General features: G+C 44.0%; 1 protein-coding gene across 1 annotated transcript in view; it reads left to right on the top strand.

The window, feature by feature from the left end:
- LOC133571910 (uncharacterized) overlaps window positions 1-22393 on the top strand; it is a 145889-nt gene that overhangs the window by 10238 nt on the left and 113258 nt on the right. The window contains exons 5-7 of the mRNA XM_072911827.1: window positions 990-1142; window positions 22109-22273; window positions 22346-22384. Of these exons, the coding sequence (XP_072767928.1) occupies window positions 990-1142; window positions 22109-22273; window positions 22346-22384 (357 nt within the window). The remainder of the gene's footprint in view (window positions 1-989; window positions 1143-22108; window positions 22274-22345; window positions 22385-22393) is intronic.

Genomic DNA, 22393 nt, shown 5'->3' with positions numbered 1-22393 from the left:
GTAGATGAGACTAATATTTGTAGCAAAAATCAACTGCAAAGAAACGTATTCTTTTTCAATCAAATCAGTCAAAGTTTATTTATGTCGCCCTTCAGCGCAACTGCAGAGGCAAAAATAAATATGCGTTTATTAAGTATCTGCGTTTGTTTGGCAGAATGAATTGATCCAATTAGCAGCATTGCTATCCACCTGGAATGAGCAGATTACTACGAATTTGAAAGCAAATAAAAAAAACCAACAACTTTGTCTTCTTGTCTACCACAAGGATTGTGAATGATAGACAAAATTCCAAAAAAAAGTGTAGGTCCCCTTCAAGAAGTGTTGGTATATAAGTATTTGCAGAATAAGAAAAGTACATTTATCACAAACAGGCTTTTTTACAGGTCATCCTCAAGTTCAAACAGACATTGCTAACGTGGTCACTGCCCTCTCGATCGTGTCCGTGAAAGCCACATTTTTACCACCTTTGTCCCTCTATGTTGGACTATCTTAGGTATTTTTTATAACTTTTACCAAAATCCAAATATTCCTATAGGTGAGAACAGTGCATGTATGCAGCATTTTTATTCTTCTTCGACTTCCTGCTGGGAATACGCTTGTTTGCTTCAAAAAGGCTTGCGGAATCAGGACATGAGGTTGTGTAAAAGCAGCAATTAAAAAAAATACTGTACGGCCTGATATGCGTCTCAGGCATCTCACTTGTTAACATTCTTACACGTCTCGCAAGTACAGTTTGTACACTATCGATGTAAACATAGCATTATCTGTTCTGTTGTATCCTATAATAGAACATAAGTCTATGTATGTCAACACCCCTCTGGTTTACTGGAACACGTTTTTGGGTGAGTGATAGAACTGACTTAGTAAAAGTCCTGCTCTATACGCAGAACTTAGATTGGGAAAAATCCAGCCATCATTCAGATGTTCTTCATTTGGGGCTGTAAAAAAAATGTCAACATCATTAAGTTTAAAATGTTTTTTCCCTACAGAACATCTTGTCCACTATGAGTACCAAGTGTCCATCGAGCTAAATGTGACCAGTGTCGACACAATAGACTTACTTCGCAGCCTGCTGGACAACAGTAGCTCATCCTTTGCTTTGAGTGCCTCTGCAAATGTGACACACATTGACATCACCACAGGTAGGCACTGAAATGTTACTTAAATGCCACCACAGGTATGGTTTATGGTTTAAGTTTATTTCGAACATGCATACAATTACGATATGATAAATCACAATTTCCAGTTTTTCTTTTCAACATGTTCGTAAAGGAGTAGGAAGAGAACAGAGCTTACCCCTTTTCCATTTCATAGCATTTGGTAACGCTTTTTTTCACTTCCTGTTCTCAATTTTGTCACAATTTACTCCAGAAATAATAACATTCTAAAAAATAACTAATTCACTATATATTATATATTTATAAAGTTGTATTTCACATAGTGAGATGAAACACTTTGAGTTTGAACAGTTTCTTAAATTTCATCCTATTAGTACACTGTTGAACAACTTAAAGGCCTACTGAAATGCAATTTTCTTATTTAAACGGGGATAGCAGGTCCATTCTATGTGTCATACTTGATCATTTCGCGATATTGCCATATTTTTGCTGAAAGGATTTAGGAGAGAACATCGACGATAAAGTTCGCAACTTTTGGTCGCTGATAAAAAAGCTTTGCCTGTATCGGAAGTAGTAGACGAGTAGCGTGACGTCACAGGTTGTGGAGCTCCTCACATCTGCACATTGTTTACAATCATGGCCACCAGCAGCGAGAGCGATTCGGACCGAGAAAGCGACGATTTCCCCATTAATTTGAGCGAGGATGAAAGATTCGTGGATGAGGAAAGTGAGAGTGAAGGACTAGAGGGCAGTGGGAGCGATTCAGATAGGGAAGATGCTGTGAGAGGCGGGTGGGACCTGATATTCAACTGGGAATGACTAAAACAGTAAATAAACACAAGACATATATATACTCTATTAGCCACAACACAACCAGGCTTATATTTAATTTGCCACAAATTAATACCGCATAACAAACACCTCCCCCCTCCCGTCCATATAACCCGCCAATACAACTCAAACACCTGCACAACACACTCAATCCCACAGCCCAAAGTACCGTTCACCTCCCCAAAGTTCATACAGCACATATATTTCCCCAAAGTCCCCAAAGTTACGTACGTGACATGCACATAGCGGCACGCACGTACGGGCAAGCGATCAAATGTTTGGAAGCCGCAGCTGCATGCGTACTCATGGTACTGCGTCTGCGTATCCAACTCAAAGTCCTCCTGGTAAGAGTCTCTGTTGTCCCAGTTCTCCACAGGCCAATGGTAAAGCTTGACTGTCATCTTCCGGGAATGTAAACAATGAAACACCGCCTGTGTTATCCGGCACAACAGTCAGGGGGTGCATTCTACGGCGGGGGTGCGTTATCCGGCACAACACCTGCCGCAAAACACCGCTTCCCACCTACAACTTTCTTCTTTGCTGTCTCCATTGTTCATTGAACAAATTGCAAAAGATTCACCAACACAGATGTCCAGAATACTGTGGAATTTTGCGATGAAAACAGACGACTTAATAGCTGGCCACCATGCTGTCCCAAAATGTCCTCTACAATCCGTGACGTCACGCGCAGGCGTCATCATACCGAGACGTTTTCAGCAGGATATTTCGCGCAAAATTTAAAATTGCACTTTAGTAAGCTAACCCGGCGGTATTGGCATGTGTTGCAATGTTAAGATTTCATCATTGATGTATAAACTATCAGACTGTGTGGTCGGTAGTAGTGGGTTTTAGTAGGCCTTTAATTCCACATACTGATATGCTAAAGGATTTAAATGTTGTACGTGCGTACATATGTTTTAAATGAAATTTTTTTTCTTACTGAATAGTTTTACTGAGATTCAAGGATAGTCTGTTTTTGTTAAACCATCCTTTTAATTTGTTAATTTCTTCTGCTATTTGTATTAGCTTCTGTGTTTTCGCCTCTGAACAAAACGCAGTTGTATCATCTGCAAATAATACTAACTTTAAGCCCTTTGTAACTTTACCAATGGCGTTTATCTAAAGATTGAAGTTTTTTTATCCCAGTATTGATCCCTTGGGGGGCAGCACTGTGGTACAGGGGTTAGTGCATGTGCCTCACAATACGAAGGTCCTGAGCAGTCCTGGGTTCAATCCCGGGCTCGGGATCTTTCTGTGTGGAGTTTGCATGTTCTCCCCGTGACTGCGTGGGTTCTCTCCGGGTACTCCGGCTTCCTCCCACCTCCAAAGACATGCACCTGGGGATAGGTTGATTGGCAACACTAAATTGGCCCTAGTGTGTGAATGTGAGTGCGAATGTTGTCTGTCTATCTGTGTTGGCCCTGTGATGAGGTGGCAACTTGTCCAGGGTGTACACCGCCTTCCGCCCGAATGTAGCTGAGATAGGCTCCAGCACCCCCCGCGTCCCCAAAAAGGGACAAGCGGTAGAAAATGGATGGATGGATGATCCCTTGGGTACACCACAGGATATATTTATCGTTGTAGACATGTGTTCGCATGGTTTCACCTATTGCTTCCTCTCTGTTAAGTAGCTTCTTACCCAGTTCAAGCCCAATCCTCTGAGGCCGTACTGTTCTAATTTTTGATTAAAATACTATGATTAATTGTGTCAAATGCTTTAGTTAGATCCATAAAAACGGTCGCTTGCACTGTTTACTATCTATTGCATTGGTAATGCCCTTCATTATCTCAATTAAGTCCATCGATGTTGAAATATTAGCTCGGTATGTCACGGTTTGGTCAACGTTGCTCGCAGCGTGACCCCCAAGGATGCAGAGAAAAGCAGGTGGAATGCAATTAAAAGTAATTTATCACAGGAAGTGGGGAACAATTACATCACGCCAAGCAACAGTCTACAAAGTAAACTGATCTAACACTGCAGGAGGGACCCAGGTGGAATGAAGCAGAACTAATGAATGAGAATCAGGTGTGCTGGCGAGACATAGAAAAAGAAAGTAGAGGTGCTTCAAAACGCAGAGACTGAACAGGAAATACTGAGCGCCAGGACAGGATGTGATTCTAAACACAGGAAATAGAAACTGGAAATAAGAGCGCTGGACAGAAATTAAAACACCAAACACAGGAAAACACTAACATGACCAAACTGTTAGTAGCAAGCCTGACACTGTCATTGGTTCATTGGTGTTCTGCAACTGTTCTATATGTGTTTATACATTTGTCCAATCTGGTATTAAACAGTTTTTAAATCATTTTAGAAAATTTTAGTAAAGTAAAGTAAAGTAAAGTAAAGAAAAAGGTCTATAATTTGTAAATTGGTGTTTGTCTACAGTCTCATAAATCGCCACAACCTTTAACTATTTCCTCGTGAGTTGGGATTTTTTAAGCACTTAAAATCAATCAATCAATCAATCAATCAATCAATCAATCTTTATTTATATAGCCCTAAATCACAAGTGTCTCAAAGGGCTGCACAAGCCACAACGACATCCTCGGTACAAAGCCCACATACGGGCAAGGAAAAACTCACCCCAGTGGGACGTCGATGTGAATGACTATGAGAAACCTTGGAGAGGACCGCATATGTGGGTAACCCCCCCCCTCTAGGGGAGACCGAAAGCAATGGATGTCGAGTGGGTCTGACATAATATTGTGAGAGTCCAGTCCATAGTGGATCCAACATAATAGTAAGAGTCCAGTCCATAGTGGGGCCAGCAGGACACCATCCCGAGCGGAGACGGGTCAGCAGCGTAGAGATGTTCCCAGCCGATGCACAGGCGAGCGGTCCACCCTGGGTCCCGACTCTGGACAGCCAGCACTTCATCCATGGCCACCGGACCTGTGCCCCACCCCCCTCAAGGAAAAGGGGAGCAGAGGAGAAAAGAAAAGAAACGGCAGATCAACTGGTCTAACAGGGGGGCTATTTAAAGGCTAGAGTATACAAATGAGTTTTAAGATGGGACTTAAATGCTTCTACTGAGGTAGCATCTCTAATTGTTACCGGGAGGGCATTCCATAGTACTGGAACTGTTAAATGTTACTTAAAAGTCACAACAGGTTAGCACTTAAATGTTACTTAAAAGTCACTACAGGTAGGCACTTAAATGTTACTTAAAAGTCACTACAGGTAGGCAATTAAATGTTACTTAAATGTCACCACAGGTAGGCACTTAAATGTTAAATGTTACTTAAATGTCACCACAAGTAATAACTTAAATGTTACTTAAATGTCACCACAGGTAGGCACATAAATGTTAAATGTTACTTAAATGTCACCACAAGAAGTAACTTAAATGTCACCCCATGTAGTAACTTAAATGTTACTTAAATGTCACCACAGGAAGGCATTTATATGTTAAATGTTACCTAAAAGTCACCACAGGTAGGCACTTAAATGTTACTTAAACGTCACCACAGGTAGGCAATTAAATATTACTTAAATGTCACCATAGATAGGCACTTAAATGTCACCACAGGTAGGCACTTAAATGTTAAATGTTACTTAAATGTCACCACAAGTAATAACTTAAATGTTACTTAAATGTCACCACATGTAGTAACTTAAATGTTACTTAAATGTCACTACAGGTAGGCACTTAATTGTTAAATGTTACTTAAATGTCACCACAAGTAGTAACTTAAATGTTACTTAAATGTAGTAACTTAAATGTTACTTAAATGTCACTACAGGTAGGCACTTAAATGTTGCTTAAATGTCACCACAGGAAGGCATTTAAATGTTAAATGTTACCTAAAAGTCACCACAGGTAGGCACTTAAATGTTACTTAAACGTCACCACAGGTAGGCAATTAAATGTTACTTAAATGTCACCACAGGTAGGCAATTACATTTTATTTAAATGTCACCACACTTAAATGTTACTTAAATGTCATCACAGACAGGCACTTAAATGTTACTTAAAAGTCACCTCCAGGTAGGCACTTCAATGTTACTTGAAAGTCACCAGAGGTAGGCACTTAAATGTTAAATGTTACTTAAATGCCACCACAGGTAGTAACCTTTAATGTTAAATCTTACTTAAATGTCACTTAAAAGTTACGTAAATGCCACTACAGGTAATAATATCAATGTTAAATTTTTACTTAAATGTCACCACAGGTAGGTACTAAAATGTTACTTAAACGTCACTACAAATAGTAACTTCAATGTTAAATGTTACTTAAAAGTCACCACTGGTAGGCACTTCAATGTTACTTAAAAGTCACTATATGTAGGCACATAAATGTTAAATGTTACTTAAAAGTCATCATAGGAAGGCACTGAAATGTTACTTAAATGTCACCACAGGTAGTAATCGCAACGTTAAATCTTACTTAAATGTCACCACAGGTAGGTACTTAAATGTTACAAGTTATAAGTCACTACAAGTAGGCACTTAAATGTTAAATCTTACTTAAATGTCACCACAGGTATGTACTTAAATGTTAAATGTTACTTAAATGTCACCACAGGCAGTAACTTCAATGTTAAATCATAGTTCAATGTCACCAGAGGTAGGCACTTCAATGTAATTATGTTTTTCAGTCTTTGTCAATATACAGGTAAAAGCCAGTAAATTAGAATATTTTGATAAACTTGATTTATTTCAGTAATTGCATTCAAAAGGTGTAACTTGTACATTATATTTATTCATTGCACACAGACTGATGCATTCAAATGTTTATTTCATTTAATTTTGATGATTTGAAGTGGCAACAAATGAAAATCCAAAATTCCGTGTGTCACAAAATTAGAATATTACTTAAGGCTAATACAAAAAAGGGATTTTTAGAAATGTTGGCCAACTGAAAAGTATGAAAATGAAAAATATGAGCATGTACAATACTCAATACTTGGTTGGAGCTCCTTTTGCCTCAATTACTGCGTTAATGCGGCGTGGCATGGAGTCGATGAGTTTCTGGCACTGCTCAGGTGTTATGAGAGCCCAGGTTGCTCTGATAGTGGCCTTCAACTCTTCTGCGTTTTTGGGTCTGGCATTCTGCATCTTCCTTTTCACAATACCCCACAGATTTTCTATGGGGCTAAGGTCAGGGGAGTTGGCGGGCCAATTTAGAACAGAAATACCATGGTCCGTAAACCAGGCACGGGTAGATTTTGCGCTGTGTGCAGGCGCCAAGTCCTGTTGGAACTTGAAATCTCCATCTCCATAGAGCAGGTCAGCAGCAGGAAGCATGAAGTGCTCTAAAACTTGCTGGTAGACGGCTGCGTTGACCCTGGATCTCAGGAAACAGAGTGGACCGACACCAGCAGATGACATGGCACCCCAAACCATCACTGATGGTGGAAACTTTACACTAGACTTCAGGCAACGTGGATCCTGTGCCTCTCCTGTCTTCCTCCAGACTCTGGGACCTCGATTTCCAAAGGAAATGCAAAATTTGCATGGTTGGGTGATGGTTTGGGGTGCCATGTCATCTGCTGGTGTCGGTCCACTCTGTTTCCTGAGATCCAGGGTCAACGCAGCCGTCTACCAGCAAGTTTTAGAGCACTTCATGCTTCCTGCTGCTGACCTGCTCTATGGAGATGGAGATTTCAAGTTCCAACAGGACTTGGCGCCTGCACACAGCGCAAAATCTACCCGTGCCTGGTTTACGGACCATGGTATTTCTGTTCTAAATTGGCCCGCCAACTCCCCTGACCTTAGCCCCATAGAAAATCTGTGGGGTATTGTGAAAAGGAAGATGCAGAATGCCAGACCCAAAAACGCAGAAGAGTTGAAGGCCACTATCAGAGCAACCTGGGCTCTCATAACACCTGAGCAGTGCCAGAAACTCATCGACTCCATGCCACGCCGCATTAACGCAGTAATTGAGGCAAAAGGAGCTCCAACCAAGTATTGAGTATTGTACATGCTCATATTTTTCATTTTCATACTTTTCAGTTGGCCAACATTTCTAAAAATCCCTTTTTTGTATTAGCCTTAAGTAATATTCTAATTTTGTGACACACGGAATTTTGGATTTTCATTTGTTGCCACTTCAAATCATCAAAATTAAATGAAATAAACATTTGAATGCATCAGTCTGTGTGCAATGAATAAATATAATGTACAAGTTACACCTTTTGAATGCAATTACTGAAATAAATCAAGTTTTTCAAAATATTCTAATTTACTGGCTTTTACCTGTATATCAAAAGACTGGTTCTTGCAGCGCTCGACTTCCAATTATCCATTTTGTTGTTTTTCCTGTTCAGTGACACAGGAGAGCTGGAGTCTATAGGCCCTTTCCACTAAAAGTTCATACTTTTGGTTCCTGGAACCCCTAGTTCATGTAGAAGTGTGTGGTTTGCACAAATCAGGCTGATGATGTATGGAGGAGTGGTTTACTATATTTCTACACTGGTACCATGTGAATAAACAGACAATATTAGGTCACAGTTCTTTTACTAAAAAGCAAGTTAATGAAATACAAAGCAATGATATACAAAACATTATGATTTAGAAAAGAAAGTGTCCCGAATTGTTCATAAAAAGTCAGGCATTTGTTCGTAATGTCCAGCAGCCAGAAAGTCGTCTTCTCAGTAAATGATGAATTCATGAGGGTCAGGTGAGTCCTTATTAGTCCATTTCAGCAGTAAATAACAATGTTATGTACGTGAGGGTTGGAAGGAGACGACACCACAAAGAGCTGAAGGTTACCAGGTTTATTGTAACCTTTGATGATTGTGTGGGATGTGTATGCTACTCTAAGTGTTGGATGCAGGATTAAGTGTAAAATTAACCATGTAAATAATTCAAGAGGATGTTGTACATGCGTAATGGATGAAAACTTTGTCTGACCAAGAGGGGAGGCACAAGGAGATCCGGGGACAGGCAGGTGGTCGAGGGCAGGCGGCAAGCAACAATGTCCAAGTCCAAACGAGTGATCGAGGATGAGGGAGACAGTCCAATTTTCGGGTGGAGGTCGAGGTACAGCGCTCGAGCACACAGAACAAGGCGGGCACTGCAAGGAGAACAAGGGACATCAGTCAACAAGACAAAAAAGGGCAAAAGACAAAAGAAAGGCGAGGACAATGAGAGGGAAGCCAGAGACGTAATGCTTACTATAAGAGTTAAAGACGTTCCGGCATAGGTTCCAAGGAGTGACTGATCTTTATGCTATCCTCCTGATTGCTGCCAGGTGCGCAGATTGATGAAAGCTGGCAGCTGCGGCAAAGCGTGGGCGTGAAGCGCTCGGCGTGTGCGGGGGCGTGTCCTGGCATGCTGCCAGACAGTGTTGGATCTTACAATGGGAGGATTGTGGGTTCGAGACTGCGCTGTGACAGTACCCCCCTCCTTAGGCGAGGCATTCGACGAGCGTCTGAGGGCCCCCGGGTTGGCGCGGTAGAAATCCTCCAGAAGAGAGGGGTCGGCAAGGTAGGAGGCCGGCACCCAAAACCTGTCCTCCGGTCCGTATCCCTCCCAGTCGACCAAGTGTACCAGCCCCCTACCCTGCCGACGGACCCTGAGGATCTTCTTTACCGTCCAAACCGGGTCGCCGTCTTCAAGGAACCTAGGAGGGGACGGGGTAAGGGTAGAAGGGGATAGAGCGCTCTCCGCCACCGGTTTTATCTGGGACACGTGGACTACCGGATGTCGCTTGACTGAGGGTGGGAGAGCCAATTTAACAGATGCCTGGTTGATTATGGAAATTATGGGATAAGGACCAACAAAACGGGGAGCTAATTTCTTGGATGGTACCTGGAGGCTAAGGTCCTTGACGAGCAACATGACACGTTGTCCCGGCTGATAGGAAGGGGCAGGGATTCAATGTTTATTTGCACTGCGACACATCCTCTCGGACGCCCTCACCAGGGCCGAACGGGTGGCTCTCCACACCCTCTGACATCTCTTGATGTGGGCCCTCGTAGAGGGTACTGCAATCTCGAGCTCCTGTTGTGGAAACATGGGAGGTTGGTAGCCCAAAGAACATTCAAAAGGAGACATACCGGTGGCGGAGCTCTTCATGGCGTTGTAGGAATACTCCACCCACGGGATGAACTTGCTCCAGGACGTGGGCTGATGTTGGGCAACACAGCGAAGCATGGTCTCCAAGCTGGTTGGCTCTCTCGGCTTGTCCATTGCTTTGGGGGTGATATCCCGAAGTGAGGCTGACCGAGGCCCCAATCCCTTTGCAGAACGCCTTCCATACCTTGGAGGTAAACTGAGGGCCTCGGTCAGAAACAATGTCCATGGGGATTCCGTGCTGCTTGACGACATGCAAGGTAAGGAGGTCTGCTGTCTCGGAAGAAGAGGGCAGCTTGCGGAGAGGAACGAAGTGTGCTGCCTTGGAAAAACGATCAACAATGGTGAGGATGGTGTTGTGTTGATACGGGAAAGCCAGTGACGAAGTCCAACACTATGTGCGACCAAGTATGAGCAGGAATTGGCAGAGGGTGTAGGAGGCCAGCCGGAGGTCGGTGCGACGGTTTGCTGCGAACACAAGCAGTACAAGCAGCGATAAATTCCCGTGTGTCGGCGGCCATTGATGGCCACCAAACACGTCTTCAGATGAAGGACAGGGTTCGTTGGAACCCCGGATGACAAGAAAAAAGACTGGAATGTGCCCAATCCAGGACCCGAGGCCGAAGTTCGCAGTGGACGAACAGCTTGCCTGGTGGTCTTCCCCCAGGACCTGGACGAGCCTGAAGAGCCTTTTTTACCAGGTCCTCCACTCTCCAGGATACCATTCCCACAATACGGGTTGATGGCAGAATGGTTTCGGGGGTAGTAGGGCAAGTGTTCTCCGCTATGTGCACTCTAGATAGTGCGTCCGCCTTCTGGTTCTTGGATCCCGGTCTGTAAGACAGTATGTAGTCGAACCGGGAAAAAAACTGTTGCCATCTCGCCTGACGGTTGTTGATCCTTCGGGCTGATCGGATGGCGAGATGGTTGCTATGGTCCGCTGGGAAAGTATGGCCCCTATCCCCGAATCAGAGGCGTCCACCTCTACCAAAAATGGACAGTCCCAGTCAGGATGGATGAGAAGAGGTGCGGAGACAAAGCTGGTCTTGAGCCCCCTGAAGGTATGGTCGGCCTCGGGTGACCACAAAAAATTTACCTTGGACGAGGTGAGAGCATTGAAGAGTGCAGCGATGCGGCTGAAATTAAGGATGAATCGCCTGTAAAATCCAGCGAAGTCCAAGAGTCCCCTGAGTTCCGTTCTGGAAGCGGGTTGTGGCCAGGCTACCACTGCTTTGACCTTCCCGGGGTTAGCCCTGACGTGACCCCTCTCAATGATGAAGCCAAGGAAGTCCACCGATGACGCATGAAAACAGCACTTCTCCGCCTTGACAAAGAGTCGGTTTTCCAGAAGTAGCTGAAGAACCAGACGAACATGCTGCTGATGTTCCTGCGGGTTGCGAGAAAAAATAAGGATGTCATCCAAGTAAACCACCACAAACTGGTCCAGCATGTCACGAAGGATGTCATTGACCAGCGTCTGGAAAACTGCAGGAGCATTAGTGAGTCCAAAAGGCATGACCTTGTACTCATAGTGGCCGAGGTGAGTATTGAACGCCGTCTTCCATTCGTCACCCTTCTTGATCCGGACCAGGTGGTATGCATTGCGAAGGTCGAGCTTAGTCAAGATAGTGGCTGGTGCCAGGGGTTCAAAAGATGCGTTCAGAAGGGGCAGTGGGTACTTATTCTTGATAGTTATGTTGTTGAGGTGCCGGTAGTCAATGCAAGGTCGCAAGGACCCGTCTTTCTTGGTCACGAAGAAAAACCCTGCCGCCACGGGGGATTTGGACGGGGTAATGATTCCGGAAGCCAGTGATTCAGAGATGTAATTCTTCATGGTCTCTCTTTCGGGAAGGGACAAGTTGTAAAGACGGCTGGAAGGTAGGGGAGCCCCAGGAAGTAGCTTGATAGCACAGTCGTAAGGTCTATGCGGCGGAAGGGATTGAGCACGTTCTGTACTGAAAACCTCAGCGAGGTCATGATATCACTCTGGGACTGTAGTGAGGTCGACCGGGGTTTTATGGTTCTGAATGGTCTTGCTGGGGGCCGAGGCTGCCTTCAAGCAGTTAGCATAGCAGCGGGTGCTCCATGCCAAGATCTCGCCGGAGGTCCAAGAGATGTGCGGGTCGTGCTGCTTCAGCCATGCTCTCCCTAATACCACAGGAGCGGTGGGAGCCTCCAGCACCCAGAAACGGATGGTCTCTGAATGGTTCCCGGATAAATTGAGTAGCAGGGACTCCGTGCGGTACCTGATGTGACCCAATGGGTGTCTGTCTAGAGCTTGGGCTGGAAGGTCCTTGTCCAAGGATACTAAGGGAATTCTATTCTGTTGGGCGAACCCGTAGTCCATCAGGCTATCGTCCGCCCCAGAGTCCAGAAAAGCCTTAACTTCCACCCTCCTGTTGTTCCACGTCAAGGAGGCGGAAAAACAGATGCCCGAGTTCCTTGTTCCTGGGGAAGTGTCGAATGGCTCACCGGGATCCCCCTTGCTGGTGAACCTGGTCTTTTGGTTGGGACGGACAGTAGCGGACCATGTGTCCCGCACCCCCGCAGTAGAGGCAAAGGCACTGCCTCAACCTTCTCTGCCTCTCCCCCGCCCCCAAACGGATTCTTCCCACTTGCTTGGGTTCAGGTGCTGCCACTGCAACCGGTAATGGGGCAGGTTGTCCTCCGGAAGATTGGAGGGCAGGAAGAGCTAGCATAGCCACTACGGGCTCTCTCGGTTGCTCGCTCAACAAGTCTATGGTCGTACTGGAGTGCTAAGTCGATGAGGGCTTTAGAGGAGGTTGGTCTGTCTCTCAGCAGATCGTCCTTGATTTCTTCAGAGAGTCCTTGACGAAAAGCACTCTGTACAGCCTTGTCATTCCAGCCGCTGTCTGCAGCAATGGTCCGGAACTCGAGGGTGTAAGTTGCCACTGAGCGAGTTCCTTGCTGGATAGTGTGAAACGTCCTGCAGCATCCCCCCCATCCTTGGGGTGGTCAAATACGGCAAGGAACTCGTACCGGAAGGCTGCGTAGTCGGTGCCTAGGCCCAGTGACTTGTCCAAGGCTGCTGTAGCCCACTTGAGGGCAGGTCCGGCAAGTAGCGAAAAAACAAATGCAATTTTAGCTCCATCAGAAGTGTAGCGTGATGGTTGGTGCAAAAAAATTAATTCGCACTGCACCAAAAAGCCTTTAATGAGCTCAAAATCACCTTCAAAAGGTCTTGGACTCGCAAAGGGAACACTTCCAGGGCTAGGGGCAGGTGTGGCATGCTGACCCGTTACCTGGTCTTGCACTGGGCTGGGGCCAAGCTGGTCCAGCTTGGTGTACAGCTTGGTAAATGCCTTCTCTAAGTTGTCCTCTAAAGCCTCAAAACGAGTCTGGTGCATCTTCAGGACTGAGCACATTACCTCCAAGTCCGGATTCTTGGGGAGCGAGACTAGGCTTGGGGTTGTCGTCTGGTTTCGACATGGTTGACCGGAACGCATTGTTATGTACGTGAAGGTTGGAAGGAGACGACACCACGAAGAGCTTAAGTTTACCAGGTTTATTGTAATCTTTGATGATTGTGTGGGATGTGTATGCTACTCTAAGTGTTGGATGCAGGATTAAGTGTAAAATTAACCATGTAAATAATTCAAGAGGGTGGCGACTTGTCCAGGGTGTACCCCGCCGAGATAGGCTCCAGTGCCCCCCGCGACCCCGAAGGGAATAAGCGGTAGAAAATGGATGGATGGATGGATAATTCAAGAAGATGTTGTACATGCGTAATGGATGAAAACTTCGTCTGACCAAGAGGGGAGGCACAAGGGAGATCCGGGGACAGGCAGGTGGTCGAGGGCAGGCGACAAGCAACAATGTCCAAGTCCAAACGAGTGATCGAGGATTAAGGGAGACTGTCCAATTTCCGGGTGGAGGTCAAGGTACAGCGCTCGAGCACACAGAACAAGGCGGGCACTGCAAGGAGAACAAAGGACATCAGTCAACAAGACAAAAAAGGGCAAAAGACAAAAGAAAGGCGAGGACAATGAGAGGGAAGCCAGAGACGTAATGCTTACTACAAGAGTTAACGATGTTCCGGCGTAGGTTCCAAGGAGTGACTGATCTTTATGCTGTCCTCCTGATTGCTGCCAGGTGCGCTGATTGATGAAAGCCGGCAGCTGCGGCGAAGCGTGGCGTGAGGCGCTCGGCGCGTGCGGGGGCATGTTCTGGCATGCTGCCAGACAGAGTGTTGGATCTTGCAATGGGAGGATTGTGGGTTCGAAACTGCGCTGTGACAAACAATCTATAAATAATAAATGTCAGCTGCCCCTAGCAACTGGGCGGAGGTGGACACCATCCGATGCAGTGCAGCAAGCTACAGCAGCCCTGAGGCACAAAGACATCGTGGGAAAGGTCCACCAGGGAAAAGGAGGCTTTGGCCTGACTGCAAGAGAACCATCCTGGAAAAAGGCTACAACATCAGAGCGGAGGACGCTGGTGGTGGAGGAGGTGCGTCGCCAGGAGGAGGTCTTGAGGAGTGCGAAGGCCGTCTCTCTTGCCAAACAGGGGAAATGGATGCAGTGGGAAGGAGTGGAGAGGAGAAAGATAAGCTGGAAGGAGCTATGGCAGATGGAAGTGCAAGTACAATCAGCTTCATCATCAGAGTGATGATGTGTGCTCCCATCACCAAAGAATCACCATCAGTGGTACGGTGAGGATCCAATCTGTACCCTCTGCCCAACTCCAGCAACCCTCAGACACATCATGACAGGATGCAAGACGAGCCTCACGCAGGCGAGATACACCTGGCGGCACAACCAGGTCCTCAAGAGCTTGGCATCAGCCCTGGAGAGCAAGCATAGTGCCGTCAACTCTTTGCCACCAAGAGTATCCAATCCGTTGAAGACAACAATATTTGTCCGAGAGGGCGGGAAAACACCCAAACAGCTTTCCACCAAACCAGAAGCAGGACACCTATACATGGCTCGCGACTGGAAGATGCTGGCAGACATCGGCAAACAACCAGTTTTCCCACCTGTGATTGCCTCTACCAACCTCAGGCCAGACTTGGTGCTCTGGTCCCCTTTAGTGAAGACTGCTTACATTATAGAGCTCACAGTCCCATGGGAGAACTCTGTGTAGGAGGCCTATTGCTGTAAGAAGCTGCACTACTCAGAGCTAGCAGAAGAAGCGAGGTAGCGTGACTGGAACACCAAAGCCTATCCAGTTGAAGTGGGATGCAGAGGATTTGTGGCGTCGTCTACCATCAGACTGCTGAGAGAACTCGGCAGCCACTGTCAGGCTCTGCGGAGGACCATCAGACCAGTCTCAGAGGCAGCTGAAAGAAGCAACCAGTGGATTTGGCTCAAGCGGAAGGACCCCGGTTGGGCCCCAAAAACAGCAGTGTAACAGGGTGAATTTCGGGAACAGTTGAGCCCGGGACACAAACTAAGGACTGATCATCCTGCGGCGGGCCACCCTTGTGGAGGGTGTATGGTGTTTGAAGGACGAAACACCCAATGATGCAAGGGCACACTACTGAAGATGTGTCACTTGTCCAATTGTCCTGAAATTCAACCCTGCCCAGCCCCCCCCCCCCCCCCCCCGCCTCTCGTTGTCTGTCTACCACTCCCAACAATAAGGCACAAGGGACTGTTCAACATCTCGTCCTGTGTTTTTTGATTCAGTGTTTATCTCACGCAGACAACACAAATACATTAGCTTTAGCGTTAGCTTGTTAGCATTAGCATTCTTTTCACGACGGTTGAGGCTAGTAAATACACAAAAGGCTGCTTCGTTTGTCGCTTCCAAGCAGTCTGCAAGAGAGTTTACTTTTTCATTGGTCTCAACTAGAGATGTCCGATAATGGCTTTTTTGCCGATATCCGATATTCCGATATTGTACAACTCTTAATTACCGATTCTGATATCAACCGATACCGATATATACGGTCGTGGTATTAACACATAATTATGCCTAATTTTGTTGTGATGCCCTGCTGGATGCATTAAACAATGTAACAAGGTTTTCCAAAATAAAAGAACAACTTCAACTCAAATTACGGAAAAAAGTGCCAACATGGCACTGCCATATTTATTATTGGAGTCACAAAGTGCATTTCTTTTTTTAACATGCCTCAAAACAGCAGCTTGGAATTTGGGACATGCTCTCCCTGAGATAATCCTGATACCCACTACAACTATGGGAAATACTATATGTTGACTTTCACAAAATCTAAGTCTAAGTCTAAGAAAGTGCATTATTCTTTATTTTTTTTAAACATGTCTCAAAACAACAGCTACAAAAACAATGAAGGCACACAGCTTCAGTCCAGAGTATACTAGAGTAATAAAGTAAACAATAATATAGTCCTCCTTTAGTGCAAGACTGCCTGGCATACTGTATAACAGGAAATTATAATCTGCCCTGCTCTAACGTATGTGTATGAGTAACAAAAATGTGCTGCAAGCTAGTGGTGAGTGCTTGAAGTGGCCTAGCAGTCAGTCAGAGCTTCTGAAATGCTGCGTTGAGACAGGGCAGCTCCGCTCACTGCAAGCTGCAAAGTGTGCGCCATGTTGTATTTTTGTTTTTTCTCGGCGGAGTCTTTAAGCGACAACTGTGTGGTACTACTTTTTTCGGTGTTTGCTTTTCATCCATCTTCCGCTTGTATTCATCGTGTATCTCCTTATGATTCTTGAAGAGGTGGGAGATCAAATTGCACGTATTAAAGGAAGACGTCTTGGTTCCTCCACGCGTAACCAACTTTTTGCAGTCATTGCAAACTGGCAGTTTTTTATCCGTCAGACACACTTTAAAATAATCCCAAACCAGTGACGTGTGGTGAGGTTCATGACTGGTGAGGCACTGACTTCATCACAGTCAGATTTACAAACATATGAACCCTAAAGAGTATCTTATTCACCATTTGATTGGCAGCAGTTAACTGGTTATGTTTAAAAGCTCATACCAGCATTCTTCCCTGCTTGGCACTCAGCATCAAGGGTTGGAATTGGGGGTTAAATCACCAACAATTATTCCCGGGCGCGGCGCCGCTGCTGCCCACTGCTCCCCTCACATCCCAGGGGGTGATCAAGGAGATGGGTCAAATGCAGAGGACAAATTTCACCACACCTAGTGTGTGTGACAATCATTGGTACTTTAACTCATTGGCGTTGTTAGGCCTATTTTAGGGGGGCTCAAGCCCCCCTAAAATATTCTTAAGCCCCCTTAAATAATTTGTTTGTTTTTTTTTGTTTTTTTTTACAAATAAATGCCGACATATTCATTATAAAGTGGCCCAAATATGAGTTGAAATAAATAATCATATAACCTGTTATTATTCACTCAGTTTCCCCTCACTTCGTAGCGTAAGGTAGAGAGCCCCTTTCGTGTGTCGGTATCCAATCCATTCCACTTGTTCATATAGAAAATGCCCACATCACTCAAATTCCAGCCCGCATTTTCTCTGCGACCTTGCTTGCGGTCCTGCAGGTGTACGAAGCACATTATCTTCCTTTACAATGAGTGAAGCTGCACAAAACCTTGTGTGTGCAATTGTAAATCATTTATTTTTTAAGTTTTGTGTTTCTTGTAGAATCTATATAAAGTAATATCTTGTCGTCCTATCTTGTCGATTGTATTGTACCATATGTCCCGGCAAGAAATCTGCGTTCAAAGAACTCCGGCTTATTAGTGATTCCCAGAGCCCAAAAAAAGTCTGCGGGCTATAGAGCGTTTTCTATTGGGGCTCCAGTACTATGGAATGCCCTCCCGGTAACAATTAGAGATGCTACCTCAGTAGAAGCATTTAAGTCCCATCTTAAAACTCATTTGTATACTCTAGCCTTTAAATAGCCCCCCTGTTAGACCAGTTGATCTGCCGTTTCTTTTCTTTTCTCCTCTGCTCCCCTTTTCCTTGAGGGGGGTGGGGCACAGGTCCGGTGGCCATGGATGAAGTGCTGGCTGTCCAGAGTCGGGACCCAGGGTGGACCGCTCGCCTGTGCATCGGCTGGGAACATCTCTGCGCTGCTGACCCGTCTCCGCTCGGGATGGTGTCCTGCTGGCCCCACTATGGACTGGACTCTTACTATTATGTTGGATCCACTATGGACTGGACTCTCACAATATTATGTCAGACCCACTCGACATCCATTGCTTTCGGTCTCCCCTAGAGGGGGGGGGGTTACCCACATATGCGGTCCTCTCCAAGGTGTCTCATAGTCATTCACATCGACGTCCCACTGGGGTGAGTTTTTCCTTGCCCATATGTGGGCTTTGTACCGAGGATGTCGTTGTGGCGTGTGCAGCCCTTTGAGACACTTGTGATTTAGGGCTATATAAATAAAGATTGATTGATTGATTGATATACATTAGCCTATTGTTAAAATAATGAAAAAAACATCATTAAATATATTTGTTTTATTGTATTGTTACATTAATAGCTGTTTTATTATTATAGGATGGCTTGTTAAACATTTAATAGGATTTTCAGAGGGAGGAAAAACCAAGACATTTAATATAAAATGTAAAGTGAATAAATACATAAAAAGAAAAAGAAAATATATCGTTAAAAGCCATCGTCCCGGGGAGCATTTCATTTCGTCCCGTGCATTTTTTAAAAATAATAATAATAACAATGAATAATTTCTAAGTCTTTGTTAGCCGTTTGTGAAGTTTTGTGCTCGTGCGTAACATTCGCTCGCATCCTGTGCATCTCCTGGGGGCAAAGCCCACCCTGTCCTTAAAAGCTAGTGACGCCCCTGCTTTAACTTAACTTTAACTTTACACATACAAACTGTAGCACACAAAAAAGCACATTTAATAAAAAAAAAGGTTATTATGGTCTTACCTTTAATTATAAGTGCGGGAACAGTGGTGTTCGTGTTGGAGGAGTTGTGAATGAATGAAATATGAAATCCGTGCTGCAGTCTGCAGGTGTACCTAATGTTGTGTCCCTGCAGTCGTTCACGGCTCCTCCGGCGCGAGCAATGTTGTTTTTGCACTTTTTGGCTTCTTGTTAAGTTACTTTTTGTGGGTGGATTCGGTCTTGCACGTGGAGGGTTTGGGTGTGGGCTTTGGTTGGTGTGGCGCTCTCTTGGGGGGTGCAGTCTGCGGCGAAGGTGCCTTAACCAGCACCAGGAAGCGGGGTTACGCGAGCCTCAGCCAGTGCGTCTTCGCAGCAGTTTTATGATCGCTCAGCACAAGAAATACTTTACACACATACAGTTATTGACAAAATACACTGTACATTATATACCTCAGCTAACTAAACTACGGAAATGTATAATATAATTCATATAGCAATACGGTCTCACTGCACAGCAGACCAGCAGTTAGCCGAGTCCGTTTATGTTGAGGCACTGAGTGACGTGCCTCGACTGGCTGCTGTTCACCGCACCGTCTCTTCTCAGTATTTGAACGGCAAATGTGAAAATTCAGCGATTTTGAATAAAAATAATCTAAAACTGGTGAAGTGAAATGGAAAATAACTTTATAGTACAATCACTGGATACATATAACAATTTAAATTTTTTTTTTTCTTTTTACATTTTTTTTCTTTCCATGATGGCAGGTGAGGCCCCGCCTCACCTGCCTCTAGTGACTGCACGTCACTGTCCCAAACCATAGACATGGTGTCGTTAGTCAGTCACCGAGCTCGCTCGCTTGTTAGCCACGGCTACAGCACCGGCAACAACACACTCTTGTTGTTGTTCTGCTCCGCTCGCGGCTGTTTGATGAGGTCATTAAGCGTCGCCAGTAAACCTCTCATGCTGCAGTTGTCAACTCCTGTGTTGTGTGTGGGAGAGGGATGAGGGGAGAGGGGAGAGGGGAGGGGCTACTGACTGGGTTTATATCCGTGTTTTAACGGATGTACCGCTGCGTACTACGGCGTTTTAAAAAGTCATTAATTTTACTTTTTGAAACCGATACCGATAATTTTAGATATCACATTTTAAAGCATTTATCGGCCGATAATATCGGCAGGCCGATATTATCGGACATCTCTAGTCTCAACACCTGAGCGTGTTTGTTTTATAGCGGAATGAAATCAACTCTCCTTCTCTCTGTGAGTGGAGGGGCCACTAGCATACACACACTGAAGAGTCAGCCTCAAAAGGTAAATACAAGTTAACGTGCCAGAAATTAAGGACAAAAGATGATTGCAAAGCCAAATGTTCTGATGTGGGAATATTTTCATCTTCAAACGGAATGAGACGAGGGAGACTAACCAGAGGGCCAAATCTGTTCGAAAGTGATAGCAACCAAAACGACAACAAAACAACCCTGACCCTGTTTTACCAAAAAAGGTAAAACTACACTTCAAGATGTTCAATATTGGATTAGGCGGAATTTTGTCGAGACTTGATGATCTGTTTTATTTAATGTTTTGGTTATATATGGTCTTATATTTGAGTATTTCTTATCAGAGACATTGTGTATTTCAGTGGTCACCAACCTTTGAGCCCAAAATCCCTGGTCTCAACCTAAAAACAAAGCAAGATCTACCCCATGCGTCAACTATGTTTTTTTATATATATATATATATATATATATATATATATATATATATATATATATATATATATATATATATATATATATATATATATATATATATATATATATATAAAACTTTGTTTTGTTGTTGTTTTTGAAAAAAACTAAGATTTATGTTGTTATTATTGGCTGATGTCATCATTGTGTTTTTTTCTCATTTTGCTTCTTGCTGTTTTCCGAATTTTTGCGCGTCTTTTTTTTGTAATGTCCAATGACAATGGAGTCACGGTAATAAACAGGGAAGTCCTTCTTTAGCTTTTGCCTTGTTTTATCATTTATTACATTATGTCAATGTTTACTTTTGTAAACACAAATCAACACAAAATCTGACTTTGGAGCAATGTTCACTGACTCTAGTTGGTGTTAGCTTCCCGTCGTAGGCGAGCGATGATGGCCATGGTTGAGGGAAGAGTTGTCTGAATTTGGACACTACAAAATGTCTGATTTGTTGCAACAGTTAGCCTTAATGCATTGTTGCAGCTCCATGATTTTTGTGCATGTCATGCCATGTGAGTTTGCGAGAGGAGCAGGTTAAGCGAGGGGACGGAGGTGTGGCCGTGGTGTCGAGAGCTGCAGGATGAGCAGCTTAAGAGAGAGAGGCAGAGGCATGCGGGCATGTTCAGGGCTTAAAATGTGTGCCTGAAACTGAAATGTTTAATAACGGTTTCCTCGTGTACATTAACAATACATAGTGGAGAATGACGTTTTTTTTTTTTAGAGAACATTAGGCTAATTAATAGCGGGTAGAAGCATTCAGGATTATTTGCATCTTGACAAGAAACATGCATTTTGTGTAAATTTAGAATGGTGGTTGTCAGCTAATTCAGTCTAATGTTGTGTTTTTGTTTTGAGTTTATTCAACTTGTTTGAACTTTTTTGGCAGCGCTTATATGCATGAGCCAGTTAGTGCAAACCTGGCAAAAACCTAACAAACCGGCTCTTGCAATCTGTTATCAAATCAAGTAAAGTAAGTCTCGCATGGCATCTGTTTTGTTTGTTTTCACGACAACCAGAGAAAACAATATCAACATGCGAGCTAATCTGTGTTATGACTAAGCATGGGCTTAGATCAAAATATCACATCATCGGTTTTACGCTACAACACTATGGTTTTATAGTTATAGCTTTAAAATGTGTCATTTTGAAATGTCTTTGTTGAAAAGAAGAGAAACATAACTTACCAGCCATAACAGTCATTTTTAAACAATATCTTAGATGATGATGAAAGAAGAGCACATGTATTTAAAACGGGAAACAAAAAATAAATGAATTCTTTCTAAAGAAATAATAGGAATTTGCAGCTCTTAGTCTAAACCTGCAACTCAAGTTACATTTTGATATTTTCTTTGTAAAAACAATGAAACATGCAAATAAATGCAATCACTACTTATTTTTATAATTAGTTATTTAGGGTTAGGGTTAAGGCATATATATATATATATATATATATATATATATATATATATATATATATATATATATATATATATATATATATATATATATATATATATAAATATATATATAAATATATATATATATATATATTTAGTAGGGAACACTTTTCCTTAGTCGCATGCATTCTCATCTTTATTCCCAATCCTTGTTCTTGTGTAGTCTGCTACTCCAATGGGAGCGACTTCCAGTGCAGATGTGAGCAGGACTTTGTTTGGTCCTATGACAAATGTATCATATATGGAAATTGTGCGGCCATCATCGATGACTCCTGTACTTGCATCGCAAGTATTCCGTCCGACGGGCAATACTGCCTATCAAGGACAGGTACATTTGATCGTTGGATGATTTTCAATATTATTTTCCTTGGCAATCATTAATTTTGCACGTTTTTAACAGTCGCCAACACTTCAACTACTTCAGGACCAACAACAGCAAGTAAGAGTT

This window comes from Nerophis lumbriciformis, linkage group LG29, assembly GCF_033978685.3.
Source record: "Nerophis lumbriciformis linkage group LG29, RoL_Nlum_v2.1, whole genome shotgun sequence".
Lineage (NCBI taxonomy): Eukaryota > Metazoa > Chordata > Actinopteri > Syngnathiformes > Syngnathidae > Nerophis > Nerophis lumbriciformis.
This window is presented reverse-complemented; position numbering and strand designations above follow the sequence as displayed.